Genomic DNA, 19,821 nt, shown 5'->3' with positions numbered 1-19,821 from the left:
CACCCATACAGATACTCAGACAACCAATTAATAACCCATATAGATACTCATGTAGCTACTCACCAACCCATGCATCCGCATACACACCAACTGACGGACTGATACAGACATTCACACAGTTTAGTCACTAACCCATGCACTCAGTAAGACACGTTTAATCTCCGGGGCTCGGGTCACATCCCCGAGCCCCTCTCGGGTCGCATCCCCGAGCCCCTCTCGGTCCCTTGGCAGGGTGGTCCTGTCTAAGGCCGAGGTAATGCCGCTACGGCGCCGGCAGCAGCTGGACCGTGCGGAGCCACAGGGGTCAGTGGCCCCTCCTCGTCCCGCTCCGGGCCGGAGTTGTATCGTCCCTGGCGCCGCCACAGGGGTTGCCGGGTGACCTTTGACTCCTTGTGGGCTGCGGCCGGCAGAATACTTCGGGCCCCTCCCCGGGCCCATCCCGTTCCCCCACACAGGTGGTTGCCTCGGCAGGGGTCGGGCTGGCACCCGGCGCCGCTCCGGGGCCAGTGCGGCTCCAGCTTTGCTCCGGTCCCCGCTGCGGAGTGACTTGGAGGTTTCTTGCCCGGCGACGCCGGATGGTGCCGGTGTCCTGCCTCAAGCAGCGGACTCTACGGATCCACGCAGGGGTCGTACCGCGGATTCGTCTTCGGACGCTCCTTCTTCTCTGGAGGCAGGCTGCATATTGGTGTCGTCCTCCCCGGAGACTGGTCGCCGTGTGGTGTCCTTTTCACCGGCGTCGAAGGGTGGCTCCCCGCCATTCCTGAGGCAGGGGTGTTTGTCGGAAGAGCGGCAGGTCCCTCATTCTTCGGCTCCTCCTGACTTCCAGGTCTGGCCCTTGCCCACCCCGCTTGGCCTCGGGGACGGCCGCCTTAGTTTGCAGCCGTCGCCCACAGAGGAGTTGCTTTCTACACCGTGAGGCCCTACGTATGCGGGTGTAGCTTTCGCTCACGCGGTGTCCACGGCTGTGGGCATCCTACGCATGGGTGACCAGGTGGCTCACTTTCCGGCGGACCATCTGTTGGAGGTCCTCCTCCAGGGCTCTGGTGGGAGGGAAATCTTACTTCCCTTTGAGGGTTCGCTCCTTTCTGCCTTGACAGGGACTTGGAGGCGTCCTGCCTCCGGGGACCCGGTGCCTCTGCATCTTCTGCATCGGCACCTTCCGACGCCGCGGGACATGGCGTGCCTGTCCATTCACCCCTCAGCCGCCAGTCCCCTTCTGAGGACTGCTTTTCCCTCCCTGCCGCCCCTGTTGGATCTGCCATCCAGAGAGGCCCGCTGGCTGGACACTTGGGGACGCAACATTTTTCCTCGATCACCTCGGTCCTGAGGGCCCTTAACACCTTGTGTGTGCTGGCTAGGGCCTCCTCCTGTTTGTGGGACTCGGCTGAGTCTCTGGGGTCTGCAGCGTCCCAAGAGTCTGCTCAGGTGGATTTGCGGCATCACGCATTGGATGGCCTAGAGCTTGCGGTATTTATTCTCCGCTCCGCTCTGGACGTCTCTAAGGCGCTGGGCCGGGCATGGCTTCCTCAGTTGCCCTCCGTCGCCATCCTTGGCTTCGGGACGGCGTCTTCCCCGAAAATATTCGGGAGAGGCTCATTGATCTCCCATTTGATGGCAGTCTGTTGTTTCATGCTCCGGCCGACTCCGCCATCCAGACGCTCTTGGCAGGGCTCCGTCCTCCTCCTCCTCCTCCATACCCTCCTCAGTGACTTCTGAGTTAGGGTTGATTTTGGGCCTTCTTAGGCCGGCGGTTATGGTTGTGGAGTATGTTTTTCTGGCCGTTTACGTCCTTCCTTGGGACTTTGGCATTGTTGGCTGCTGGACGGCCCTCTTGTTGTGTGTGAGTTCTGCAGGAGTTGTTGCGCAGACTTGGCCCTGAGATTGGGCCTTCTGCTTTGCTTGGGCTGCTGTCAAGCCTGTAGCGGGGATGCTTTTTTTCCCCGTGGTTCTTTTGTTTCTTCCTCTGCTGCGGATGTTCTTCCAAAGAGGGTTCTCATATATTAGGACTTCACGTGCCCTATGTGGGGTTATGGTAGCTGTCATATGGCTTGCGCTCTGCTGGATGGTTCTGGTCGCCTTCGGGTACCTGTTCTCCATGGTGTTTACGTAGGTTGCTTTATCTTCCTGAAGTCAGGTGCGTGGCCACTCGTGGTGGTGGCCCGGGCCTCTCCTCCTCTCCCTGCTCCCGTTCTGCGGTCTGGGATGTCCCTGTGTTCTCCCTTGCCAGGCGTTGCCTACTTGGCCTTCCTGGGGCCTCGGCCTGTTCTTCTTGCTTCTGGCCTTGACTGCCGGCATTGTTCTGGCTGGTAGGCTGCTCTCCATCTGGAGTGGGCTCGCCTTCTTCTCCCTAGTTTCCTTGGGCTCTCTAGGCTTCTTCTTCTTCCGTCTTTCTGTCTTGGCATTCGACGGAAGCTATGTTGCCTTGCTGCTTTGAGTGTACAAGCCGCTTCAGCCTTCTTTCCCTCCCACATCCCCTTGTGGTCGGTGAGGTTCTGCTTGTGTGGGTTCCCTTAGCCAAGCAGAGGTGAGGCTCTACCTGGTCCACAGATCTGGTCCCCTGTGGGGCCCTCTGTTCTGCATTGGCTGGGGGAGTCCTTTCGCAGGCCCTCCTTCCCAGGGGGTATTGCTACGGTATCTATTCTACGTGAAGGAATCTGCGGCTAGTAGTCTCTATCAGATGTACGAGTTACTTACCTTTGGTAACGATGTATCTGGTAGAGACGATTCTAGCCGCAGATTCTTTCACGGGCAGCCCTTCCTCCCCTGTTCTGCGAGGGCCCTTGGGTTGGTCATCGGTACTCGCCTCCCGGCGGGGGGCTGTGTTTCCTGTGAGTGCCTTCCTTGTTCTTGACGGGTGGCTCCATCTGGGGGCGGTTCATTCCTCCCTTGGTTCTTTGGAGGATGGGGTGTTGGTGCGCTGGTGCCCTGCTGTTCTGGCTACGCCAGGTTTGGGGGGGATTGCTTCTATCCTTGTCCTCCCTCCCCTCCCTTCCTTCCATTGCTATCCTCTGGTTTGATGGTCCTCTGGCCATGTCTTGCCCTTGTCCTTGTGGGTGGTTGCCCTCCAGGTCGGGGTGGCTTGGTGGTGTGTTGTCCCTGTCTGTCTAGGGACTAGTCCCCTTACTTGCTCAGGATGAGCGGGTTGGGCTTCCTACGTGTGCCATGACTTTTATGCCTGTTCATCTCTTCGGGGCACAGAGATGGGAGGTTGTCTATGTGCGGGCAAGGTGGCTGCGCAGGTTTCAGCTTGTTCTTCTTCTTTCTTCTTTCCCTGCCCTTGGGGTCTGCGGTGTTGGCACTACCCTGGTGGTGTTGTTAGTCACCGTTTCTTTCCAATTGTTCTGCTTTTCGCACACTCTTCCCATGCTCCCACAGTTTTTTATCTGGTTGTTCCGCGTTGTGGTGCGGAAAAGTTCTCCGAAGAAAACTGACGTGGGCGCGCCGGGGCGGTTCTTATGTGACCTCGCTGACGTCACGTACGCGGACGATACCCGGGCGGAGTCGCTTGATGTCGCCCCGCCCCCAGCGCGCAGAGATGCTGTGGCAAAAAGTTTCCGAATCCAGTCTCACGCCTGGGGATAATTCTATGTGAAGGAATCTGCGGCTAAAATCGTCTCTACCAGATACATCATTACGAAGGTAAGTAACTCATACATATATGTTTATAAAACATACTTAAACTTTACAGAAACACAGTCACTGGATGATGTCATCAGTGATGTCATTTGAGATGTCATCAGTGATGTCACTGACCATGTCATGAATGATGTAATATGTGACGTCATCAGCAGTGCATTGCGGGGGCGCGATTTATAGTTTGCTCAACCAACTATAACGCCGAGTTTCTCTGGTTTTGTACGAGTGAAATGTCCAACTAACTATAACGTCCCTGAAATCTGTGGTTTTTTCGGTGAAAAAAAAAATATATATATATATACACATCTACGCTTCCTTCTTTTCTTACAACTACCAGGGTTCTCTTTTTTCCTCCCATATGACTATCGTTATGGGTGATTCCAGAGGTGTTACTGTGGTAGTTTTTTCATCAAGACAACAGTGCTTTGTTGTCTTTGCTGACTTCTTCTTTTTTTTTTTTTAATTTTTTTATTATCAGCTTGGAAACACAGGCAATTTATATAATCTTTTTGAGTAACATTAGCATCTGTTACATCTATTACAGTCATGCATTCCCCTATGTTTAACAATTCTTAGAAAACAAAAAGACAAGCCATTGATTATTACATTACCAATATTAAGAATAGAACAAAGTCAAATTGGGTTAATATGACCCAGTTATATAACACTTAACTTTCCAGCCATTGTGTAAATGGGGCCCATATTTGTGTGCCCCTTTCCCGTCTTCTCCTGCCCCCCTTAACAACACAGCTGACTCCATACTATGGAGGGCTAAGATCCTTGCTCTCCAATTCGTAAAGGTTGGGGCAGCAGAATGTATCCATTCCGATGTAATACATAATCTTATTTGCGACATTGCAATATATATTAAAGCAGTGATATGACTCGTTCTATTCATTGATATATCAGCTTCACAACCCATTATAACTAATTCAGCTGATAAAACCAAGAGAATTTTAAGGCTAGCAATAATAAATGTTTGAACATCTTGAAGGAATTGGGCCAATTTAGGACAGGAAAAGAACATGTGGACATCATCAGCCGCTATTATGCCGCATCTAGGACAGCTGTGGCCACCCCTACCGCCCCATTTATATATTTTGGCTGGGGTGTAATAGAGGTCATACAGGGCCATATAACTTTGGGAGCGCAAACTCCCGGAAATTAGAACCTTACCAGAGAGTTCTAAGGCCTGAACTATATCGATATCCGACTTACAGAATTTTGCTTCCAATTTGGCTTTAAATTTCAATATGTCATCAGGGAAAACTGAAAGTAAATTTCTGTAAATTGGTCCAATTCGTGAATTTTTAAAAATTAATCCATAAGTGTGTTCCTACAAAATAACGTCGGAGTATTTAGTAGAAGTTTGGAGAGGCAACTACGGACCTGCAAATATTTAAAAAAGTCATGGGTATCTAATGTAAACTTTAATTTAAAAAAAAGAAAAGTGGCCATATTCCCTTCATATGCCAAATCCCCTACTGTCTTAATACCTTGGAACTGCCATCTTATTGTGACGTTATCTTGGAAAATTGAAGGAAGCAGTCTGGCTGCTGACAAGGGGGTATAGAAGTTAATACTAGCAATTGGCCATCTACGTCGAACCTTCCTCCATATTGAGTACATGGAGATAATAACTTTAAACTTGGTCTTTTTATAGTAGCTGGGTTCGAGTATTGACGTTAGTGTCCCCTTGGCAGCATGTCCTAGCCCTATCTCAAAAATAGATGGTGACCTGCATGGTGGAAGATTTGCTCTATCCCCAAACAGTGGAAGAGCAAGATATTGAATAAACGCTGACCAACTGTATAGGAGCAAATTGGGGACAGACCACCCCCCTCTTTCCAATGGGAGCTGCATCCATTTTGCAGCCCTACGTGGCTGGCGATAGCCCCATAAAAACCTGTTGCAACATCTCTCTGCGCGAATAAGGCTGGACTGAGCAAATTCCAAAGGAATAGTCCTAAATACATAGAGACATTTCGGGAGTATCAGCATCTTTAAGACATTGCGCCTTCCAAACAGAGACAAATGCAGCTTATCTAATCTACATAACGTAAGATTAGCTTTGTCAATAATGGGTGAGATGTTCATATCGGGCAGACTATCGATTGCGCCTGTTATTTCTATCCCTAAGTAACGAGCACTATGAACCACCGGTGCAGTAGAGGGACCCATTGCCGCCGTTTGAACTACCTGGGTTTTCTGAGCGTTAAGTTTATAGCCCGAGTACTGGCCATAGTGTTTAGCTGCCGCTTTTATTGCTGAGAATGAGGTAGAAACATCTGAAGTAATCACTATAATGTCATCTGCATATGCTAGAACTTTAAAATCGACTGTATTGATCTTAACAGAAGCTATGTTTGGGCAGAGTTCAAGTTTACTCAAAAATGGATCTATATATAGGGCAAACAGGAGGGGGGAGCACGGACAACCTTGTCGGGTACCCCTACTGATTGCAAAAGAACTTGAACCCTTTCCAGATATAGATATAGTTGCTCGAGGTGTTATATATAAAGACTGCAAAGCATGAATAAAGTTGGCACAGACCCCCTTCCAATGTAGGACCCGCCAGAGAAACCCCCAGGCAACCCTGTCGAACGCATTTTCGGCGTCCAGCAGGATTGCCCCAAGAGGGGAGCCCGAGGCCTGGGCCCAGTCTAAGAGTGCAATAACACGGCGGAAATGGTCCGTCGTGTCCCTACCGGGGTCTTTGCTGAATTCTTGTTCAGATCTTGTTCCATGCTCTCCTGTGTGTATGGATTCTTGGTTTCCCTTCATTCTGTTTCTAAGAAACAATTTACCTAAGATAGTGCTCTCCTGTGGCAAGGAACTATGGCACAGTAGAGTCGCCTTCTGTCCTGTGTTCCCCTACTTGCGGCTGACCCGGTTTCAGGTTTCATCCGTACCAGTGCTGTATGTTGTCTTCGGACACAATTCTCTTCTTCTGCCAGGAATAAAGTTACATGCTTTTTCTGCCGCTTTCTTTGCCTGCAGTTCCTAACACAGCAGCAGAGCCTTCCTTCCTTAGATCGACTGGTCTCTACTGTCTTCTTATGCTCCAGCTAGACACCGGCTAGTTCTAACCAGGGATTTTGATCCAGTCAGTTCGCAGGCAGTGGATGCTTTTGCTTTGGTATCTAATTCAAAGGTAAGGATTCTGCGGCTAGATGTCTCTATCAGTTGAACATGCTACTTACCTTACCTTACCTTTATAAGGCTTTAGCCTAATCTGGTAGAAACAGGATATAGCCACATATTCCTTAACGACCCTCTCATCCTCCCCACTCTGCAAATGGGTTTATTCCTATTTTGCATATCCTGCTTGATATTGAGATACTCCTTCTTGCAGATATGTCTGTATTGACAGAGAGAGGGAGAGACAGAGATATCTCTTTATTGGCACACTGTTTCCTTGGGCAGTTTCTGCAAGGGGCACCGTGTTTTTGGCGCAGAATGTAGTCACTGAAGAATCTGACGTCAGCACGTCTGAAAGGGGCATATATGGACTCTGTCAACGTCACATCTGGTGGTCGACATCACTACAGAGTCTCACGATGCCCTCTTCTGGCGTGCAGAGGTACTGCTGACATTTTTTCCCGGATCCTGTATGGCACCTGGGTAAAGTTCAAAGATCAGGAATCTGCGGCTTGATCCTGTCTACCAGATAAGGCGTTAACGAAGGTAAGTAACTTGTCCGTTAATGAAACACTACTGCTTTGACTGCCAAGTTTGATAGGTTGTCCGTTTAGTCTGCTCGGTCCTGCTAAGCTTTGTGGTCTGACTCCACTTCTCAGATCCTTCATCTTTGGGAATTCTGCTCTGGGGTCTAAGGTGAGGATTCTATTTGTAGAACTATCAATTAGATAAACAGGTTACTTATGTTGGGCAAAGCTCTCTGTGGTGAATACTCCATCTAACCAAACATTTCTTACTGCCCTCTCACCTCCCTGTTCTGTGGAGTCGACTCCTGAGAATCATAATACATTTCTAACTTTTTGGTAAATTGTCACCTGCAGTTTTTTGTAGTGCTCCACATATTGGGGTGCAGAAGGAGAAAGATCTAGAAATTAGTGTCAGCTCGCAAGGGTCCTAGGAAGCTTGTTTCCGGTCCACGGAAGGCATGGCTTGGCAGTTCGGGCTGGACTGTTCCCATGAGGCACAGGGTCAGACTGATTTGCATATGGCCATGTCTGAACTGGGGTGGCAGAGTGGGCTAAAGAACGGTGATGGATTAAACCCAGATCTCTTGACTGGGTGTGAGTGTTTGATTGGTTCTGATGCTCCGTCCATCACCACCCCCTTTTGTACCGCTTAGCTCGCAAGGGTGGCGCTTATATGCAGCTTCGCTCCACCACTTCCGGAGCTGAACTGTCTCACCGATGAGACACATGGGACCACTTAGCAGTGGACAGCCATATTGCTGAGAAAGTTCTATGTATCTAGTCTGGCGCCTGGGGATATTCAGAAAGTAAGGAGTCTTCAGTTAGGGTACCCAGCAGAAAAAGCGTTACCAAAGGTAAATATCTTGTTCTTTTTCTTGCTTGTATGTGTATCAGAGCCACACTGAGAGTGTTATATTTAAAGAGGGTCCTATGGTTTCAAGGCATCTCCTGAGCCCATTCTTTGCATTCACCCATTAATGTTAATGCCTGATGATAGGACTAACTGCATGAAAATATAAAACAATGGGAATAGTTACATTTGCTCTGCTCTCTCTCCAAAGGTGTATGTTTTATTTGTACTGTCAAATATGACCAGTGAGTGTATTGGGTGTTAGGTAATGGGCAAACAAATATAAGAATATTCTAAAATTGCCTATTGATGAATTGTGAAACAGAAATATACATTGTATTGACCCGATCGAATTAAAAAAATGAAAATACATTCTGCTTCTTATTCATTGAACATGTAGAGACATTGGACAAAGCTTATAACTACCTCTGCAAGTTTTAATCACATTAATTTATTTCCTGTGTGTCTTTTATTCAGCTGACCTCATTGGCAGCTGCATGGAGCAGATGAAACACTGCCACGCACAACTGAATCTAGATTATTTAAGACCTGGAAAAACAGCAAACAAAAAAAAGGTAATCAGCAAGCATGGATAACCAACCAAATAATCTGTTGTATCCTTGTTACATAGCAGACCTCTGTTAGTTGGAAGATGGGCACCCAATTGTTTTATCAAGAGAGTTTTATTTCACCTTCACTAAAAGTTTAAACATAATTACAAAGGTGTTTTGAAGTAATGGTGTCATGACCTGTGTCGTTGCTGCTTCTAAAAAGGCAAGTCTTTTCAATCGCTTGGATTGCATCTGCAAGTACAGCCATGATCCGTATGGTGACAAAGTGAACTTTCTTCTCCTTCACCAAGCCCACATCACAGTGATGCTCAGATCAGGGGACAATGACTGGATCTTGTGCTTCTCCTTGAAGGGAGCATTATCCAAAGTTGTAAGCACTAACTAGGTCCCGACTATATATTGGATAAATTGGCGCCCCCTGCCGTACAATATAAGGTTATTTGCATGTCCTTGAGGAGTTCACTGACCATATAGAGGAACGAAGCCGAAGGCTGAGATGTATTATAAGATCATGGAACTCCGGTTTAATGTAAGTCAGGTTAAAAATGCTGTGACTCAGATTGTATAGAAACCTGCATAAAGTCTCCTTTCTGCTGTTCTCTTTTTCTTTTTTGAAAAAAATATCAAGAAGAAGAAAAAGCCAGTTCTTTTTTCCTTGTCTAAACTGCAGCTGTAATTGTGGTATGTGACCTAGCTTTCACCCTGGCAGCAGGTATTGTGACGTTCAAATTCAACTGTAGTAACTTATTACAGCTAAACAGCTATGTAATGTATTTATCAGAGCTGTCGGGAAACATAGCAAGTCGCCTGTAATAAGGAAGTTAGAGACAGGCCTTGCTACGGGGATTGCAGGCACCTATGTAATATACACTCACAGTGTAACAGTGTTGGTTGCAACTGTGTAGTTATGGTTCAACCTTACCTTCTGCTGAAAATGCATTTTTTGATTTACCTAAAAATGCAGTCCCAATGGAAGGACTAATTTGATACTCACTCCGAGTGTTCACTCAGAAAGTGAAGGTCTAATGAAGATGCCTTTAAATCTTGTTTTTATCTTGTCACATCCACTCTGTTCAGAGACAGAGGTCAGCTTACATCTTTTTACAGTTACTTTCCTTTCTCTGACTGCAGAGTTCCAGTATTTTGTAATTGAGCTGCCTGGCATGCTGTACAAAGAGTGTGAAATGGAAGGCTTTAAAGTGTCAGGTTTTTTTCTAACACACAACATTTGAATAGCTAGCAAGTGAACTTTAAAAACTTTTCAAAATATATTTCAGTAGTTATGAAAGCCCATTTTTTGTAATTCTGTGTGACGAAGAAATATTTTAATAGGATGAATACAAATCAATGAAAAAAATATGTGCTGAAACCCAATTTTCACAGATTATTGTTCTTACACTACGTAGTTTTATCAATAAATCTCCATGTTAGTGGGAAGGTTTTGGGCGATTTCAATGGGAAATTTACTGTCTGTAAATGACCGTACCCTATCACACCATGCTTTAGTAATATAGGGCCATACATACAAAACCTTTTTTGATGTTGCAAATGGCCCAGTTTGCAGAATCGGGTCGTTTGCAACTGCAAAAAAGGTTTTTAAAATGTACAAAAGCCAAATTGTGATTTGGTAACCTCTTTTCCCCATAGGACCCCTTCCACTTTGTGAATGTTGATAGAAATATTTTTTAACATCAGGCAGTGGTCCCATGGCCTACTCTTAAACGAGCATTTGCAATGCAATAGGTCTTGCATTTTAGAGAGTTTGAGCTACTGGCATTGTAAATGTGTACTATTCTTTTTTTTTAAAGCATTAGGAAAGATCGTGTCCTGCCTGCAGCAGGCAGGACAAAGCTACTTGAGAAAATAGTGCTCAGAGGCTGTAATAAAAGCGTTCCGAGTAACAACACACGTAACAGGGGTTGTTGCAGTGGGAGGTTACAAAAGGAGACAAGGCAGTACTAAGGAGGGACTACTAAGCCTTTTGACCAATGAACAGCCACAGTTTACAGTGGATTATGACACAAGTCAATGAAAAATATGGGCGGAGAGTAGGCGGAGCTTCAAGTCCTTACCTCAGTACAGCATGCCTCGAAGAGCAGCGCATGTGCTGCCCAGGCTCAATCTAATAATGAAACTTTAACCTTTCATTTTTTTTCTTTTTAAACACGTCCCATTTTACTTTATCGAAAACTAGCTGCATCAAAAAAAAAAGATTGCTTTATTAAAAAGCAATCACACACGGTGGTCTGCTGACCTCAGCAGGCAACAATCTCTGTGATGGCTGCAATCCCTAATGGGTCGCAAACTGCGACCTACCGCATTAATATTCATGAGTTATGTCTTATGCAACTCCATTAGGAATCGCTATTTTCAACTTCTAGGTTTTTGCACAATAGGTATTGCGATTTCCTAATTGCGATTCCCTAAATTCTCTAAATATGGTCCCATATTTATTAAAAGTGAGTTTTTAAACATGAACTGAAAAACACTCCTGCCCCTGACCTAATGGCAATGCTATTAGTGAACTAAGATCCAGATGTACGTAGGTAATCATTTGTGATTACCAAATAGCGAATTTTTGTGATTCACTCTCTGCTAATTGCAAACACCCATGTACAAATGGGTGCTTTATACATTTTGCGTTTCCCAGTGTGTCGCAAATTGATCTACCTCATTAATATTCATGAGGTAGGTATCTGTTTGCGACCCATTGGGAATCCCAAAAATCACAGGGATGGTGACCTGCTGGGGTCAGCCGACCACCATGTCTGAGATTGCTTTTCAATAAAGCAACATATATATATTTTTCTAAATGTAACTCATTTTTCTTAACCCGTTCGACGCGCATGACGGAACGGTTCCGTCATGCACGTCAGTTGGGCTGTGCTTATGACGGAACCGTTCCGTCATGGCCCCGCCCGCGCACGGAACCTTCAGCGTGGCGCGGAAATCCGCGCCGCGCTGAAGGGGTTAAAGAAGGAAAACAGGATGCATGTCAATAAAGAAAAATTTAAAGTTTTAATTTTATTTTCTAAGAGTAGGGCCACTAATATCCCTTTGGTACCCCTTCCCATTTGTGGAAGGGTTACCACCTGCTTTAAGTAGGTGGTAAAATGTAAATGTTTTGCGACCACATTTCAGTTACACAACATTCACACATTCCACTGCGAGTCGGTATTATGAACGGAGACCCTAAACATGCCCATTCCCTATACGGAATCATAAACCCAAATTGCGATTCTGTAACAGGTTACTGAATCACAAAATCACAAAAATACCTTTTTCCGTTTGCAAACGGCCCAAATCTGCAAATCGGGCCGTTTGCTTATGAAAGAAATCTGGGAACATCTAGCTCCTAGATGCAAGTCAGAAATCCTGTGTACCCTACACTATCTGTGGGCTGAATTCTTATTATGCATGGAGCAAGTGTTTAGTCTGTTTAATCGAGCAAAATAGATTATTTCTACTGCAGAAATGTTGAACTTACATATTTGAAGGTGTTCTCAAATGTGATAATGAAGAACATGCCTACTCTGTAACATAAACACAATTTGAGACCAGTTTACGGGTCAGGTACATACATTCCAGTTAGGTCGAGTAGATTATTCAAGTTACTAGACCTGCAGGTCTGGTAATATTTTTATGATTTTTCGAGGCCTGTACCACAATATATAATGTGCTCTGTTTATACACATTTGCACCCTGCATTTGTGCTTACAAAGCAAACTTTAGGGGTGAGTTAAGAAAATATAAAAATAGTTGTTTTCACCATGGCAAAGGCACGTTTTCCTGCTGTGTGCCTTTGCAGTGCATTTAAATTGCAGTCCGGTCGTAGCCCAGTTGTGCTCCTGACAGACACATATTTTTGTCATATAAAAGGGTGGTGTAAGTATGCACTGCATCCCACATATAGCATTAAGGTTTCTATGCTACTGGTGGATTCAGGCACCATTTGGAAGGGTAGTTTAAAAAGGCCAAACAAAGAGTTCCAATGTACAGCGCATGTTTTTGCTGGAAGAACAAATACTACCCTAGCGTTCAGCAGTGTGAAAGGACATAGAATCCTAAACCAGCAACATCAGACAGGAAGGCGTGGGGGGACCAGACAATAGTGTGGTAATTTATCACAATTGTATCAGAAATTTGAAAGGATGCTGCACAAACGTTTGTTCTTTTCAATAAACACTACTATACAGATACTACTGTGATGCTGTTTTATACATTGCGGCCCTGAAGAATTTCGTCTAATTTCTTAATGTGTGGTAGCTTCGATACCATTTTTCCAGGGTGTAGTTTTCTCCGGTATCACTCGCACAAATTGGCTTGACTGTGGTTGGCTGTTTAGTAAATATCTTGATGACATAGAATATTGCCCAATATTTTCATTAGCTGTCCTTTATTCAAATTCTTGTTTTTCACGTTAGTACACATTCTTGTTATTCACTGTAACGGTCTGCTTTCTCTGAGTTTTTTCTGCACACAAGGCTTTTTATCAGCCAGCAGCACGTTTTGTTCTCTGTACTCTCTCAAGGTTAAAAATTACACATTTAGTCCAATTTACTTTGCATAAACTGTTCGATTTACTTAGAAATTGGGATTGGGTGCCACTATTTCCTTACAGTACCATTATTTTAGTGGGATAGATGCAAGAACATGTTACAAGGTTCATCCAACATAATTATTTGTCTATACTATCTATCAACCCAGTGTTCCAAGTGAGTATGTCGTCTAATGATAAAGCACAGAGTAAATAAAAATCTCAATGCAGATTAATGTGTATTTCCTGCCTTTAAATTACGTTCAGTTATTCAAGTTAGGTGCCTAAATAATGATAATAACCTTGAATTTGTAAAGCGCACAGCTACCTCCGAAGTGGTTTCCCGACGCTGGGGGCCCTCGGGAAGATTAAGCGAGGTATTGCCGCCGGTGCCGGGGATCGAACCGTGAACCCCGTGGTCCAGAGTCAGGCACCCTGGCCGCTGCGCCACACCTCTTCCAAATGAAAATTGGCATGTCACCCTTCTAATGCAGAGCTGCCCTAAGGCAGACCTCCTAATGTCTTTAAGCCAGTGTTAGCAATCATTCTGTATGAAATCTCACCAGGAATGCACAAGTGGTCTCTACAGGTGAAAATACGAAAGGCAGACCGTTCAAAATCCTCTAAATTTTACACACAGAAATTGAATAATAACATTGAAATCAGCCTGTTAACATATTTGCCTCTCAAGTAAAGTAATTGTCACAGCACGAGATTAATGGACCATGTATGTACAGTTACCTCATTGGCAGATGTTAAGTATTACGATGTAAGATATTCTTCATCCGAAATGCAAATTCTAAAAATGAAATGCAAACTAGCTTTGGCAAAGCTAATGAGTCTCGTTTTAACGTGCCGATGCATGCGAACACCGCCATTCACGAATGCTGTTTGCCCATGTTGCGTGCACAGATGCCCTCTAGCACATTAATGCCAGACCCATCCGTTTGCCATTGACATAAAAAAAAACAGAAGTAAAAAAGATTGCTTTCTGCGTAGCATGCATATGGGAGATAAAGAACTGAATGTGACAGACAGTGTGATTATTCAGGTTACTCTTCAGATGTAAAAAGTCCCTCATTTATTCCTGCAGAAGTACTCTGTGGATGGCAGAATGATCAACCATAGAGCCAATAGCATGAGATGGGAGAGAATCTTTCCTCTGGCTGGAGCCAAGGCCTACTAGAAATGTATTTAAAATAATTGGTTACAATAGGTATTGCATACATCTATGATGTAAATTTAGATGTAAAAAATCAGAGAGATATTAAACCATGTAACAAGTAGTGGATGTATGTTTTGCGATTCAAAAGAAGGAAGAAAAAGACTTGCATATCTGCCAAATGTAAAAAGCGGTGTTCTAAGTTGTAATTGCTTCAAGCACACAAAATCTGTGTCTGTCACGGGCGCCATGTTTGTTCCCCATGTTATATCCTTCTCTATGGAAGCTATGGCTTCTCTCGAAGCTGCTCATTTTTCAGAGGTAGCTTGTCCGTAACATAAAGGTTGGTGTGCTGGGAGGATTCATGCCCCTTATAGCGAGGTTAAGAAGTCCAGTAAACAGCATTAAGATGAATTGTTGCTGGTTTCTTTTGACAGATTTTCAGTTTCTGTAATTCATTTATTTTGCTCACACAGGAGGACAGTCTCATCAAGGAGCTTAAGATTGTGACGCAGCTGCTAAGAAACTGCCTTTATCAAAATGAAAAATGCAAAGTAAGTAGTCACAGCTTGCCCATTGGCACAGATAAATAAAGAACAAAAAACCTTGATATTTTTGTGGGCCAATGTAGGAATTGAAATAGCAGCGTTGAGTAGGACAGAAACTTCGTCTTTACCCACATAGAATGAAAGTGTAATGGCGGTTTCTACTTCAGCATGTATATTACACACAAAAACATTTACTCACAAGACAATTGATACTTTTTGAACATCTGTTCTGGTGCACAGCTGGTTTTAACGTAAGAAAGATTGCCTGGAATGGCGGTTTTGATAGGGTGTACATTTGGTACTGTGTTCATTTATTAAAAATTTCATTTTGTGTTTCAATTTTAGTTCCTCATGGATAATATCATATTCCTAGAATGTTGAATTCACCTCGAGCACTGACAGTGGAATCTAAAGTAGTATGCTGCTAGGAAGTGACTATGGATGTTCAGCTGACGTCAGCAGAACGGGCAATAACCTTTAAGTGTCCTGTCCACCTATGCACTGACACCCCCTTAATACATAACTGAAGCTGGCTTCGAATCTGCCAAGACTTTAGAATTTTGAATTATTTGTCTATCTGCAGTAAATGAGCTGTCTCATTTCATCTTGTTTATCCTGATCAAGGCTTCTACGGACCCTTTAGGTCCTAAAGAATGCTCAGGTCCGACTGCACACCGTGTATTTAATTATGTCAATTTTTATTTATTGAGCAGGAGCAATCCACAAGAAAGCTGCAATTAGCAACATCATCACTGTACAAAAGGTCTTACACAGTTCGCGTGGTAACATAGATTTTTGTTATTTTAACTGCTTAATGGGCGTTGGGCAACCAGTGTAGACAGGCTCTAGGACTTCTTTGTAGAATCGTCTACATATGTACATTGAGGGTAATAGAAGTGCACGAGCAATTTGGTTAAAAAAAATGTAAGCACTTTCAAGCAAATGAGGTGAGTGTATAGGAAGATTTTAAAAGGTGGATAGTGGCACTCTAGTGTAGTTCCTTTGAGGGCCTACTCTAATTGTGTGGTCCAATTAGCTTGAATGAGCAATTATGTGACGGAGCTCAGGGAGGTTAGGGGACCACAAGAAGATCTAGATTAATCAAACTAGTCTGTTAGTTGCCTTGTTTTTGTACATAAGTCAAATTGAAGACAATTGTTGACTGTTTACATTTTTTTTCGGAAGATGATAAAGATTCGGTTGGATTCTTATCGCTTACCGCCACCACCAAATGCTGGAGGCAGGAGTCCCCGATTCCTCGCTTCAACGTTGGGCTAAGTAAGGACACCGTCTGAGATAGCCCTACTCACCCCCTTAAGTAGCTTTGCACGAGCAGCCAGACTTATCTCCAAGGCACGAGTGTACAATATGTGCAACCACGTTCACAGTAACTCAATGATGTCACCAAAAATAGACTCCACACAAGTTTTGAAAAAATTAGTATAAACTTTATACAGAAGAAATTATACAATACGACCACACAATACAAAATCAACATATAAGAATGGGTAGTATTCTTTCTGGTGGGTTGGTAGGTTCTAATCCCAACCACCGCTTCTAACCAACAGTTAAGCTCACTTCTAACCGTTTCCAAAAGGTTAGGCAAGTCGTATTGCTAGAATCACACACGTTGCAAAAGGAAACAAATACTGCAATCCGTAACGATATACTCTTATACTGTGCAACAGAGAAACGATGCCATCCGTAGCGCCACAGTCATGTACTTTGCAATGGAAGGAATAATGCAATGCGTATCACCATGAGCATGCCCTATACCAGGAAGAAACAAAGCAATGAGTCACGCTACAACGCTGTACGGTGCAATGAAGAAATAATATACTGCGCCATGTTATAATCAGATATTGTGCACTGAAGAAATAATGTAATGCGCCACGTTACAATCAGGTAATATGCAAGGGAAAAATAACGCAGTGTGTAGTGCACCAAGCATGTAGGTCGTCAGGCACAAATGAGGTCAGGCGTCATACGACAGTTCGATAGTTCGTTAGCAGCAATAATGCAAAGTGTAATACAACAGTTTTAGGTGCTCCGTTAACAGTGCCCCCGTTATGGATCAAATGATGACACAAAAGTACTGCTTCCCACTCCGGCCCCAGTACTGCCCCTCCTTGGGTCAGCACGGACCGAGATCCGAGTCGAAGCAACGGCTCGAGCAGCTGACAGAAGCGGGAGGCCGAGAGAGTGTCCCTCCGGGCCCGCACCCCACCCTAGGTGTTGATCCACGTTACCTGGGGGGGGGCGCGACCCCACTCTCCTCTCCAACGCTAGTGATTTGGGCCTTGATCCAGAACTCCGTCACGGGGTGTGGCGGACTCGGGCCGGCGGCTCAGCTCTTCCGAGGCTGCCGGTCCGGGCCGCTGCTGTTTTACTCTGAGGCCCCAATGACTTGGCCCTCCTTCCGGTGGTCTCAGTCCACACCGAGATCTGCCCTCAGCACTGTGGAGACTTTACTTCAAATTCGGTGCACATCCTACCCAGGCACTCCTCACCAGCGCCTCAGGTTGCACTTCGATACGAATACCGCGCTCCGAGACTTTACTCTTCTCTGGTGCTCACGACGATCCGGCGCTCTTCACCAATGCCCCGCTTGCACCTTCACACGCACCCTGCGCGTCCGAGTCTCTCCTCTCCTTCCGGTGCACACGATGTCCAGGCGCTCTTCACCAGTGCCCTGGCTGCACCATGATACGCACTCTGCGCGTCTGAGACTCCAGTCCTTTTGGTGCACACGATGCCCAGATGCTCTTCACCAACACCTTGGCTGCACCACGACAAGCACTCTGCGCGTCCGAGTCTCACCTCTTCTCCCGGTGCACACGATGTCCAGGCGCTCTTCACCAACGTCCTGCACCACGACACGCACTCTGCGCATCTGAGACTCACTTCTTCTTTTGGTGCACACGATGCCCAGGCGCTCTTCACCAACGACCTGGCTGCACCACGACACGCACTTCCGAGTCTCACCTCTTCTCCCGGTGCACACGATGTCCAGGTGCTCTCCACCAATGCCCTGGCTGCACCACGACCCACGCTCTGCGCGTCTGAGACTTAGCTTACTCCTGCGTGCCCACGATCACAATGCACAACTTCTGAGGGTCTCAAGCTGCAAAAGCACACGGACACCGCGTTGCTTGGGACTTCTCCGGAAACTTTTATGTTCCTGTATTTCCAAACAGGGAGCCAGCTCACCTCGGGCCCTTGGGGTTACAAGACACAGCACAAAGCACAGTCTTCTTCAAGCAGGGGGACCCAGCGCCTCCAAGCACAGTCCCAACAGTTAGAACAGCAAACTGCAGACCAGCCCCAGATAACGAAGCAAGGATTTGTCTTTCCACAGCAGTCTCTTCAGTTGCTCCTTCTTTAGCAGAGGTTCCTCTTGACCACAGAATGGGTCCAAGCCTTTTCAGTCTCCATCCTTATCTGTTTCAAATCAATGGGTTTCAGCTCTTATAGTTATACCCCTTAATGTCTTTGAAGTTTGTTTGTGCTCAGAGGTCCCTGACCCCTCCCTAAATCAGTTCTGGATGTCTCCCTCCCAGTGTCACATCTCTCCCTTTGATACTGGGGATCTCGATCCTTAATCATTCAGCAGGAAATGGGTCAATTGGTTTATAGCACCCGCCCAGGCCCTTTCACCTCCCGGGTTCCTCCTCCCCCTACTCTCCAGATGCAGGGCAGCCTGGTGCCATCCCAACCCCTCCCTGGGTCAATACCTCTCCCAGCTCCTCTCACCTTTCAGTTCCAGACTGACAATCCATATTTCAGCAGAGACGCACAGAAATGCTCAGAGCACAAAACTGCTGAGACTTTGTAGAGACCTTTCCCCCCCCCCTTCGCTGCCCGGCCACTCTCAGTCGAGTACCGACGCTGAGAGTCCGGTCCCGGGTAGGCGAGTGATAGACGGCGGCCATATTGGGTGTGGGCTATTGCTGGGACGCGCTCTAGCTGCGCATAACAGGGGCATTTGGAAGCCCTGCGCTTGAATAGGCAGTACGTTCTTTTCACCCTGCTGAGGCGGATGCCGGGAGGTCTCTCTTTCACTTTTTCTTGTATTTTAGAAATATTCGTGTTATTTTGACTATTGCGTGATTTAATAAGCTTTTTAACTGGTGACATCTGCTGAGACTTTGTAGAGACCTTCCCCCCCTCGCTGCCCGGCCACTCTCAGTCGAGTACCGACGCTGAGAGTCCGGTCCCGGGTAGGCGAGTGATAGACGTCAGCCATATTGGGTGTGGGCTATTGCTGGGACGCACTCTAGCTGCGCATAAAAGGGGACGGGCATGTCTCCACGCAGCGGACGCGCCGGATCTGTGCCGGAGTTGTGCCAGAGTCCTGCCCGTCTGCACCCGTCAGCGCTAAGGAGGCGCCATGCGCCAGGAATAATGTGCCTCACAAACCCGTTGGAGGTTTGTACATGAGGGAGGAGTTACTCCGTATCCGGCAGTGGTCCCTACTCTGTGAGCACTCCTCTCTTGATCCGTTGTGTGGCCCTTTTCGGTGTCCATGTGGTAATTTTTTACTTAATCCCCCAACCCCTATTAGAGCTTTTATTGTGCCCCCTCCCACGGTATCCCCACCCATCGAGCCTTCGGCTCCCCGGGATCTTAAAATCTGGAATCTCAATGTTAGGTCGCTGGTTAAACACCATTCCGCAATCCACGACCTTATCTTGGATGAGGCCCCTGATATTTTCTTCATGACCGAAACTTTGCTTCATGATGAGGCCGTGATTGAATTGAACTTAGCACTCCCTCCAGAATGCTCCATTTAAACTCATAATCTTAACTCTAGGGGTGGGGGTATTGCAGTGGTAGTTAAATCATGCT

The 19,821-nt window shown here is 46.0% G+C and overlaps 1 protein-coding gene across 3 annotated transcripts in view; it reads left to right on the top strand.

Moving 5' to 3' along the window:
* The window catches only part of RTTN (rotatin), a 1,165,399-nt gene that overhangs the window by 1,046,242 nt on the left and 99,336 nt on the right, over positions 1–19,821 (top strand). For all 3 annotated transcript variants that reach the window (XM_085605903.1, XM_085605904.1, XM_085605902.1), the window contains 2 exons: positions 8,632–8,729; positions 14,902–14,979. In XM_085605903.1, coding sequence (XP_085462029.1) covers positions 8,632–8,729; positions 14,902–14,979 — 176 coding nt within the window. The remainder of the gene's footprint in view (positions 1–8,631; positions 8,730–14,901; positions 14,980–19,821) is intronic.

Source organism: Triturus cristatus, chromosome 5_1, assembly GCF_964204655.1.
Source record: "Triturus cristatus chromosome 5_1, aTriCri1.1, whole genome shotgun sequence".
NCBI classification, from domain to species: Eukaryota; Metazoa; Chordata; class Amphibia; order Caudata; family Salamandridae; genus Triturus; species Triturus cristatus.
Note: the sequence above shows the minus strand (reverse complement) of the source record. Positions and strands in the feature narration are given on the sequence as shown.